Source organism: Carassius gibelio, chromosome B21, assembly GCF_023724105.1.
Source record: "Carassius gibelio isolate Cgi1373 ecotype wild population from Czech Republic chromosome B21, carGib1.2-hapl.c, whole genome shotgun sequence".
In the NCBI taxonomy this organism is placed as follows: domain Eukaryota; kingdom Metazoa; phylum Chordata; class Actinopteri; order Cypriniformes; family Cyprinidae; genus Carassius; species Carassius gibelio.
Window position 1 is genome coordinate 25,885,895 of NC_068416.1, and position 12,129 is coordinate 25,898,023.

The following is a 12,129-nucleotide window of genomic DNA, read 5'->3' on the forward strand; positions in this document are numbered from 1 at the left end:
TATATATATATATATATATATATATATATATATATATATATATATATATATATATATTCCATTTTAATAGTACATTGCAAATGACAAAACTTTCTTTAAACATATAAAAAGTATAATAGAATCGTGCTTTTTTCACAATACAACTTTTAACACATTTTAAACCAATTGTAATTTAGTAGACTATATTTTCTAAAAATATATTTTACAAAAATATTGAATTGAAACTTCTGTTATTTTTTTTCTAAGTATATTTATTGCACTTTACTTATATTTAATTAAAAAAAAAAAATCAACTATGTGCTGAAAATGATCATTGTAACAATGCATTGAAAGTATACTTTCAAAGTACACTATTAAACAACCTGGAGTTTTTTAGTAAATTTGAGTAAAACTACAAAAGTAAATATGTTTTTGTAAATTTAGCAATTTAAATGTTTCAGCAGGTGTTTTCCAAAATAGTTTTTTTCTTGTACAAACAGTATTCTTGTCGCTTCATAACGTTATGGTTGAGCCACTGATGGCAGATGGACTATTCAGAAGATACCTTTCATACTTTTCTGGACCTTCACAGTGTAAGTTACTCGGCAGTCAATGGGACATTCTGTTTTAAACTGTTTTATTAATTTAAGCTAATTTATTTACATTTTTTTTATTTATCTCTTGCTGCTGTTATGTGTGCACTGAAAGCTAAACAAAACGTGCAAAACGTACATTAAAATAAATATACAATGAACCATAAATGTTTACAAATCAGAATCCTATGCAAACATGAAAATATTCATTGATACCCTTTTTTCCCCTTCATTCAATAAACTACAAACTTGGTTAACAGACTCTTGTCTTGATCAGTAAGAGTTCTCTTTGGGTCCCCAAACCTGTAAAAGAAATGAATGTGATCTTCTTTTGTGATCCACAGAAGAAAGAAACTCATACATGTTTGGAACAAGTGGGACTTTGGAGTGAGTAAATCATGACAGTATTTTCATTCTGAAAGTGATCTTACATCACTTCTATCTGTATTTTGCAGCATATTAATGATAATTAATTATTTAATGTTTTATAAAACAAGACACAAACCTTTGAAGATTTTATTTCTGTATACAAATACAAAAGAATTGTACAAAATTATATTTTTCATCATATGAAACATGATTTGTGATTACGACTAAATGGGCTAACTGAAAACATTGAAGATTTCAGTATTAAACTGTTACTGTGATTTTAATGATAATAAAGAGACGCTATGAAGCTGTGCCTGCGGAAAGACACTGAAGTGTATGTGTGCTTTTGTTTAAAACAAAATTAAAAGATTAAAAGTACAATTCAGGTACTTTTAATCTGGACCCGTAACGTGTGTTTTGTCTTAAAAATTTAATTTAAATGATGATGAATGATAAATTGCCGATGCTTTTTCTGTGTGTTATACAGAGTTGGGGCTATACAGATTACTTTTTTCAAGTAACTAGTAAAGTAACGCTTTACTTTTTAAATTTACAATAAAATATTTGAGTTTCTTTTTCAAAAAAGTAACAGCAGTTACTTTGTTTTCCAGTTTGACAAGTCTCCTGTCCCAATATTGAGAGAAATCAAATGTGAAATGTATAGAAGCGTTTTGTGCGCTAGACTAAATTTGAATGTGCATTAATTCATCCCACTTGCAAAAAAAAAAAAAAAAGATTTTGTATCAGTCAAATGAATCAAATAATCAAAATGAATTAAGACAGTGAAATTCAAACTCGGAATAAGATGCCAACCTGCAATAATTAAATGTTAAATAACACAAATGTATCTAATGCCATTTTATTAAATAATGTCATTGTTGCTGACATTTGATGATCCGGTTCAACCATACTAATAAGCAAAAATTACTTCATATAAACTAATAATTGTGTTTCATTGTTGTTTTATTACTGAAGAGTGTTGAATCTTCTTCTCCTGTGTTCTACTTTACAGATGTGAATTTACTTTTCCTTCAGCCTGAGGTTTATTCATTACTCTTTTTGGTGTGAAAGGACTTTTACATTTGATATAAACAGAACTTCTTATATTAAAAACATATCAAGCCCTGCTCATACTTAAAAAGTAATGTGAAAGTAATGCATTACTTTCAGTAAAAAGTAACTAATGTAATTAATTACTTTTTAAGAGAGTACCGCACTATTGTAGTGCATTACTTTTAAAAGGAACTTTCCCCAACACTGGTGTTATATATAAAAGTGCAATTTGTTGGCAATGAGCTTACAGCCCTGGACCGAGAAGACACGCTCCTCTTTAGGGAAGAAGATTAGGTCATCAGCCATTCTTTTAATCACAATGTTTGTTGGGGTGAAACCCTGACTGGCCATCTCAGCCAAACCACACTGAATGACGTGCTTGTACTCCAGAGGAAGAAACGGCACGAAGAAATCCACCAGTTTCTTATCAATTAAAACACTGTTCCTTAAACCACCTGTGGAAAGAAAGAAGAATGTGCAATTATAAAAGCAATAAAAATCTAAAGGTAATAAACGGTAATGTGGGATTTTCATAGTTCAGAAAATGGATATTGCTGTAAAATCTGATTGAAGGAGCCACCTGACCAATGTGCTCATAGATTATACAAATAATGACTCTGTTGTGCTGCCGGTTTAATGAATAGCATTACTTACAGAAAAGTGTTTAATGTGATTATTATAATTTACAATAAACATTTATGTTTTACGAACCCGATTCCAAAAAAGTTGGGACACTGTGCAAATTGTGAGTAAAAAAGGGATGGAATAATTTCCAAATCTCATAAACTTCTATTTTATTTACAATAGAATAAAGATAATATATCAAATGTTAAAAGTGACACATTTTGAAATGTATTGCTAAATATTGGCTCATTGTGGATTTCATGAGAGCTACACATTCCAAAGTTGGGACAGGTAGCAATAAGAGGCCGGAAAAGTTAAAAGTACATATAAGAAACAGCTAGAGGACCAATTTGCAACTTATTAGGTCAATTGGGAACATGGTTGGGTATAAAAAGAGCCTCTCAGAGTGACAGTGTCTCTCAGAAGTCAAGATGGGCAGAGGATCACCAATTCCCCCAACGCTGCGGCGAAAAATAGTGGAGCAATACCAGAAAGGCAAAGAGTTTGAAGTTATCATCATCTACAGTGCATAATATAATCCAAAGATTCAGAGAATCTGGAACAATCTCTGTGCGTAAGGGTCAAGGCCGGATCAAGGCATGAGTGTTTGTGGCATGGGCAGCTTACACATCTGGAAAGGCACCATCAAAGCCGAAAGGTGTATCCAAGTTCTAGAACAACATATGCTCCCATCCAGACATCGTCTCTTTCAGGGAAGACCTTGCATTTTCCATCATGACAATGCCAGACCACATACTACATCAGTTATAACATCATGGCTGTGTAGAAGAAGGATCTGGGTACTGAAATGACCAGCCTGGAGTCCAGATCTCTCACCCATAGAAAATATTTGGTGCATCATAAAGAGGAAGATGTGACAAAGAAGACCTAAGACAGTTGAGCAACTAGAAGCCTGTATAAGACAATAATGGGACAACATTCCTACTCCTAAACTTGAGCACCTTGTCTCCTCAGTCTCCAGACGTTTGCAGACTGTTATAAAAAGAAGAGGGGATGCCACACAGATGTAAACATGGCCTTGTCCCAACTTTTTTGAGATGTGAAATTTAAAATCAACTTATTTTTCCCTTAAAATTACACTTTCTCTCAGTTTAAACATTTGATATGTCATCTATGTTGTATTCTGAATAAAATATTGAAATTTGAAACTTTCACATCATTGCATTCTGTTTTTATTCACTATTTGTACAGTGTCCAACTTTTTGGGAATCGTGTTTGTATTATAATGCTACTGTTGGTTACTGTTACTAATCTTTAAGGCTCAATTTGAACCCAACAACAACTTTTAATTGTAAAATAACTTAAAGTGTTGTGTGGCTTATTGCTGTATTACTAAACAATCCAACAGTTGAAGATTCTGCTCTACTAGCAGACGAGAGCAGAGAGACATTTGACTTACTGCCTTCGTTTCTGAAGACTGACTGTGAAAGTTCTGTCTCTAGATCCCTCAGCTGGATCTCCTCTCTTTCTCTACCATCCCTCCAGAATTTCACAGTCACCTTATTGATCATCTCACCCCCAGCATTGCTACAAAAATAAAAACACCTGGCTTACAGAGGCTGTTTGAATGGGTCAAAGGTTTCCTGTGTCGATGACACTGACCTGAGGAAGATGAAGATGGCCTGTCTATAAGAGACTCCGTCGAGGTTGTCTGAGAAGTCCAGGTAAGGTTTAATACTGTCCATCAGCCCGAGATGCATTTTATCCATTTCATCAAAGATGAACATCGAACGAGGACATATGGAAACATTCCCTCGTATCCACTCCTGTAAGTGTGTCTAAACACATGCAAACATACATTTTGTAAAGATATTACAGTTAAGGGACACAAAAGATTAATATATTTAAACTATATACATATACTGTTGAGCTCGTTACCTTGTACTTGTCAATGTGTGCCTCGTGAGGAAAGTGTGCTGTCGCTGTAAACAGATGAACAAAGTTGCTCTTTATCCCTTGAATGTAAATATTTTCTGCTATAAGTTGGCTCACAAAGGTCTTCCCAGTCCCAGTCGAGCCGTGGAGGGACAGAACCAGTGGTTTCTTTGGGTTTTTGTTGTTCATGAAGCCTGTGACGGCTTTCAGGATGACTTGAGCCGCAACATGCTGTCCGTACAGCTTCCTGTCGAGGTCATTCTTCAGTCCTGTGGATGAGAAGACAGATTTACAACAAACAAATTATTTATACTAACATCTGCACTTGATGTAGCAGAGTACATTGGATAGTCCTGTCAAAAAATTATATTAAAATATATTCTGAAAATTATGAGAAATGAGAGAACCAATTATCAGTTTGTAGAAAAAAAATAGAATAAAACACTTTTCAAAAATTATTTTATTAAAAATAGAACATTAACTGAAATAAAAAAACAAAATTTAAATTATATTTTACACAGTTCAACTTTGTGCGCTAAAATAACAAACTAAAAAGTTATAAAAATTATACAAACACATTTAAAACAATACTTAAATATTAACTTATAAAAACAAAAATGTGTGAAACTTTAATTAAAATGAATATATACTAATATTACTATTACAAAATATAATTTAGCCTTTATCACACTTCGTCAATGGCTGTGTCCAGCACGGCATGGTTATGGATTATTTATGAAGAATTAAGCACATATTCATTCGTCTTCTAAAGACACCAATCTCAGTTTACAACGATTAATTGAGTATTATAAAACGAAGAAATATGTTGTCACGAATCACAATATCCCGATAAAGTCAAAATGTTTAGAGAAAGTTTGTAATACTAGAGAATAAAGTCGTAATACTATGAGAATAAAGTCGTAATACTATGAGAATAAAGTCGTAATACTGGAATACTATGAGAATAAAGTCGAAATGTTTTGAGAAAGTTTGTAATACTAGAGAATAAAGTCAAAATTTTTCGAGGAATAAAGTCGTAATACTACGAGAATTAAGTCGTAATACTATGAGAATAAAGTCGTAATACTATGAGAATAAAGTCGTAATACTATGAGAATAAAGTCGTAATATTATAAGAATAAAGTCATAATACAATGTAAATAGTTGTAATACTACGAGAACAAAGTCAAAATATTATGAGAATAAAGTCAAAATTTTTCGAGAATAAAGTCGTAATACAACGTGAATAAAGTCGTAATACAACGTGAATAAAGTCGTAATACAACTTGAATAAAGTCGTAATACAACGTGAATAAAGTCGTAATACAACGTGAATAAAGTCGTAACACAACTTGAATAAAGTCGTAATACTACGAGAATAAAGTCGTAATACTGGAATACTACGAGAATAAAGTCGAAATGTTTAGAGAATAAAGTTGTAATACTGTGAGAATAAAGTCAAAATATTATGAGAATAAAGTTGAAATGTTTCGAGAATACAGTCGAAATGTTTGAAGAATATAGTCGTAATAGGCCTACTACGAGAATAAAGTCGTAATACTACAAGAATTAAGACATAATACTACGAGAATAAAGTCATAATACTATGAAAATTAAGATGTAATACTACAAGAATAAAGTCATAATACTATGAGAATAAATTCAAAATGTTTACAGAATAAAGTCGAAATGTTTAGAGAATACATTTTCACATATTTGGAATTTTCACAAAGAAAACCGTTTAATTTAATTAATTGTTTCACATAAATACAGCGACCTGATAATTAAAGAGCTTGAAAAACACATTATTGTAAAACACATAATTTATGTTTTGCTATAAAAAAAAAGATTCTGAAAGCTGAGACATTAAAAGAAGGTCTATCAGAAGCACGAATCTTATTTCTATTGGGCGGCTGGCACACTACAAATAATGAATGCAATGGAAGATATTAAATATTATTTCCAAGCATACTGTCCCCGCGAGTATGACACATGGTATAATTCCTGCTAATAATCCCACATACATATATAAAAAAAGCGTTAAATAAGAGAGCTACAGTGAAATATGTCCATCTCAAAGACGATTTAATTTTCGATCAATTTAATCGAGTTATATTCTCCGCTGTACCGTTTGATACGTCAAATTCACAAGCTGATCAAATCAAAACTGATTCTGAATAAACTAATTATTGGAGATCAACAGAATCACAACGAACGAGAGAAAGACACAAATGTGCTCAAGAAGTGGATCTTTATTGCTTTTGACGGAGATAATCAAGAAAAACATCACCCACGTCATCAAAAGACATGACTGGAACACACATACTGATCAATGTTCACCTGCTGCATTAAAGTTGAGCCAGTTTTCATCACATGTTTCATATAAATAGTGATAGAGTTTCCTGCCCACTGTGCCCAGCACTGCAGCTCCTGTCCCCAGCAGCAGCGAGGTGGACACGGGCTCTATGGCCTCCACGATCAGCCCTGAGATCACGATTAAGTGCAGCACAGTTGTCCATGTGCGAGGCAGCCGAACATTCATTTTACTAAATAAATCATCGATATTTTTAATTGGAAACTGAAAGGTAAAAACAACAACAACGAAAGATCCAAATCACACACCCGCCACTTCCTACTTGGGAAGAGTGACGTCGATTGCGTGCGACGCATGACGCATGACGCATGCGCGTAGCTTTCGATACGCTTCTTCTGTAGTTTTTTGCATAGACATATAAATAACTAGACGCCTCATTGGCCGCTCTGAGCCGTTGCTGCGATACGTCAACGCCGCCGCCATGTTAGTGAGGGCAAGACTGCCTTAAAAATACATGGAAGTAAACGGGGAGCTCCGGTTTTTTCTGAATAAAAACACGATAACGTTCACATTTATCAACCGATTTCAGGTTTGTGATCTACGTGCAGTTAAAAACTTTGCCTCCAGTTATTTAGTTAGGTTTGGAAAATTATTAATTTTCGTAAGGAATTGTGAAAGCTCACATTTGTCTCACTTCTTGATTTCGTTTATTATTTTCGGTTTACAATTCTAATGTTAATTTAGTATAACTGTGACATATGAATGTAATTTAATTTGAATATTCATTTAATTAAATGTATTTGATATTATTGCCTTGTCTGTGTTCAATCCCAACATTTTTCTCTTTTTTCTCTCTTTCGTGTCTCAGATCAGAACACAGCTGATTCCCTTTGAAATTCTGTGATAAAATCTAAGTAATACATCTTTAAACACTAATAATTTACTATTGTTGAGAAAATTTTATAAAACAAGTAAATACAAATCAAAAAGTGACACACTAGCCTACAGATGAACTCCACAACAAATAATAACATGTAACTGATGAGGCTATGGATCCAGTGAAAATGAAAATATGAACTGATACAGTGCACAGTAGAAATATAGTAAAAGTGATATGTTATATTAAAAAGTACATGTGGTACAACTTAAAGTAAAGTGAATAATATGAAAAGCGAGTACAATGCTACAATAACATATTCGATATAATAGATTTATAATAGTATAAAATTATTTGTATAATATGAATAATACCATAATAAATAACTGAACAACAATAGGTTAACAATAACTGAACAACAATAGGTTAACAATAGCAAGAAGAATATGTAATATCAAGGGTGGAATAATACAGAATAGACAAAAATGAAGAATAAATTAATAGTAAATTAAAGAGTAAAATAAAAAAAATTGAAATGTAATTTTAAAATACTATTTGTGTAATAATTATTAATCAAATTCAGACACAATATAAAAAAATTGTGGACATGAGTTCCAGATTGTGTTTAATTAATGAGGTCCTTAAGTAAAATATATACATGTATAATATATATATGTGTGTGTATATATATGTATATATATGTTCTATAATGCACATTACACACACTCATGCAGAAAACACACACATTTTGAAACAGTGATTTATTTTTCCATGTATGTTAACACATATAAATGTTTGGGTGTGAGTGTGTAAGGTTTACCTTGCACAACAAAATCTCGAAGTATAGTTGTTTATCACAGACCAGAATATGAGATGCTCCCCTCAAAAACTTGATATTAATCAAAATTAATAATAATTATAACAACATCACAATGAGTTTATCATGATATTGCAGCTGGACTTACTGTGAGTTCCTGTGTTTTTCATTTCTAGGCTATTTAAATCATGTAGTTTATGTGTAAAGACACACGCAGTACATTATCAGCATTAAACAGCCTGTGCAAAGCTTTTTAAATGCAGTCTATAGTATTAGAATATGAGCTGGTCATTGTGTCGATTCATTCAGGGCTGCTCTGGGTTTAGTACAAACACAACACTAGTCTGTGGAGGAATAGTCTCGTCTCTGAGAACAGCTTTCCTCAGCTTTCCTTGTCCTGTTTGCAAATGGCTAAAAGGGAAGAAAACAGAATACATAGAATCAGTTCACAGTTTTATGAAAAGCAATGAAATCCTTATAATCAAGTGATGATAAACTTAATCTGTAACACTTTTGAAAAACGGTCCATTAGTTAATATTAGTTAACTACTTTAGTTAACATGATCTAAGCAAGAACAATCCTACAGCATTTATTAATCTTAGTTGATGTTCATTTCAACATTTACTAATGCATTATTTAAAACAAAAGCTGTGCTTGTTAACATTAGTTAATGCACTGTGAATTAGCATGAACTAACGATGAAAAACTGTATTTTCATTAACTAACATGAACAAAGATGAATAAATACAGTAATAAATGTATTGTTCATTGTTTGTTCATGTTAATTAATACATTAACTAACATTTACTAAAGGACTAGTATTCTAAAGTGTTACCACTTAAACTTTGTAAATAAGTAACGGTAGTGAAATTAAAGAGAGAAGCTTTAGCTCCATCATTAATCTAGACAGTCAAAGGGCTCAATCTGTATATTGTGCTCATAACACCATTTAGTTTATTATATAAATGGCAATATAAGTTAAAACGTAATAAGAATTCATTTAAACTCTGAGTTCTTATGAAGTCTCAGCCTTCACTGCTAACTACGCTGGCGAAATTATTAATCGTCTGACACTGGTGGTTAATTAAGCTGTCAACATAAAGTTAAAAATGACCAAAAAACATCGAGAAAGAACAGCTGAGTCTTACCTGTGAAAGATAACACCCCGATATCTGTTTTTACTATCGTGTGACGGTTTGTAGGTGTCCAATCTGTCGATGAGTCAGATATGTTTTCTTCTGTCCTGATTTGAGAGTTATGACAGTTGCCCGCTCCAATATGGCGGCGACGTTGACGTGCGGTCGAGCGGCCAATGAGGCGTCTAGTTATTTATATGTCTATGGTTTTTTGGACCATAACAATGTATAACGCCATCTACAGGACATAGTTGCTGGTTAGATAAGTTTGGTCAAGCTTTAGCACTTTAAAATCACTAATCAGGACAATAGCAACCGTAAACATACAGTTTAAGTTATAAAAGTTTCCAACAACTCCAATATTTAACAACCAATCATGATCAAAGCTAAACCAGGCTAGTTGCATGGCTGGACCGAGATGTGCACTTGGTACATGAACATTTATGCATTTAGCAGACGCTTTTATCAAAAGCGACATACAGTGCATTCAGACTATTTTTTAACCAGTGTGTGTGTTTCCTGGGAATTGAACCCATGACCCTTTGCGCTGGAAACAATATGCTCTACCACTGAGCCACAGGACCAACACTCTAAATATAAAGAAAAATACTATGGACGTCTATGGTGCTCATCCACTATTAAGTTCTCAACATTTTTCAAAATATGTTTTGTGTTCAGCAGAAGAGATATTGATATTGAATATCCTATTTTGGGTAAAAATAATACTTCTCTCAAAAGAAATTTGCGGTAGACATATGATAATCCATGTTTCCCCCTCAATGTTCCACCATGATTTTGTGGCTCTTTTTGTTTGTTTTTAGTATCAGTTCAGGCACTGTTTAGACACGAGTATGGATTGAAAAGTATCGATTTGGCACCGGTATTGTAGAAAACCCAAACAATACCCAACCCTACAGTCATGTGATATGTGGTATAAAACACATAACAGAAAATCTTTAGCTGAGTTATTAAATGCAATTTAATAAACAGCAAAATATAAAAAAATGGATTGATGTTACACACACAAAGTAATGGTTTATCATTCATAGCTATTATTAGCCTAGTATTAGTAATGTATCTGTATACAGATACTAGACTTTTCATTTGAAGACAGAAGTTCCTGTAAACCACATCCTAATAGTAGACACACCATTAACTTCCTCAAAACTTAAAGCATCCGTAAAAAAAGAGAGCATTGCTAAATAAGAAATTAAAAACATTCTGATATAAAACAATATTCCTTTTCTATCATATCTCTGCTTTGTTGTAGATTATTTTGCATCAACTTCCTGACTTGTGCCATGTTGTTTTGCATGTATTAAGTTTCAGTTTTAAAAAGGAATATGTTTTAAGACACTTGACACGAGTATTTGAAATAGATAACTATTCTGAGAGTAATATATAAAATGTAAGAAAATATACATGATGCCACACAATTTCTATATGTCATTGCATCAGAAAAAAAAATATCAAAACAAGTGGAAAGTGCCTTGTTTGAAAGCGGATAGATCTGGCAAAGGAAAAAGCATTAATAAATGAGTTGATATCTGCACTACAATGAGTGCATTTGTTGAGACTGGGTGGATTGTGACACTTGTGTTCCCTCCTCAGAGAAAGCTCTTTCAAAAACACGTCTAAGAGAAAGTTTAATCTTGCTTTTAAAATCCTGTCCCATGAAAACATACAGAATGGGGTTCAGGCAGCTGTTGATATGCCAAAGAGACAGCCAACGGATCCACTGCCAAAGCTGCCGAGACACTTGATTCCCCTCCATATATTAATATCAAATCCACTGTGTGATATGGCAACCAGCACAGAAAAAAGGCCACAATTACAGCCAGCATGATGCGAAACGCTCGTCCAGATTTAAAATGACTTCTGCATAACTAGTGTGCGATGAATCCATAGCAAGTTGTGATGCATGAGAGGAATCAAAAAGCCAAACACAAATCTGTTTATGCTTAACCTTGAATACATTTTAAAGTTGTCGTCATCAAGTTGATGATGAAGCCAGGATGTTGTGTTATTTTCTGTTAAAGTCTCTCTTAACATCATAAAAGGCAGACTAAGAACTAAAGCCAGAAGCCAGGCCACTGCACAGGACAGTCGTGTAATTAAAAGGCTGCGATGATTTTTAGCCCAAACCGGTGTGATCACCTGACTAAACCGATCCAGACTAATCAAGCTCAAGGTGAAAATGCTGGCAGATGAGCATAATGAAGTGGAAAGTCTTGCACATGATGGATCCATATGGCCAGTGATCATGAAGAGATCCTTGTGCCAAATAGTAAAGAGTGGAAAGGCAGCACAAGAGGTCGGCAATCACTAGATTGAGAAAACCTAATGTATTAACGGTCCTCTTCATCTTCATTCCAGCAACATACACAACAAATCCATTTCCAGGAACGCAGAGAATCAAGGACAGGGAGTAGAAGACCAGAGATATCCTCCTCATTGGTTTCCTCACCAT

The 12,129-nt window shown here is 33.3% G+C and overlaps 1 protein-coding gene and 1 pseudogene across 1 annotated transcript; both read right to left on the reverse strand.

The window, feature by feature from the left end:
* Positions 1-1,074: 1,074 nt before the first annotated feature.
* On the reverse strand, positions 1,075-7,165 carry LOC127985818 (torsin-1A). The gene is made up of 5 exons (XM_052587994.1): positions 6,855-7,165; positions 4,518-4,783; positions 4,242-4,417; positions 4,039-4,166; positions 1,075-2,449 (listed from the first exon to the last, which is right to left on the reverse strand). Exons 1-5 carry the CDS (start codon positions 7,054-7,056, stop codon positions 2,205-2,207), a joined length of 1,017 nt encoding a protein of 338 aa, XP_052443954.1. The 5' UTR covers positions 7,057-7,165; the 3' UTR covers positions 1,075-2,204.
* A 4,046-nt stretch (positions 7,166-11,211) lies between these two features.
* LOC127985889 (C3a anaphylatoxin chemotactic receptor-like) lies at positions 11,212-12,129 on the reverse strand (annotated as a pseudogene).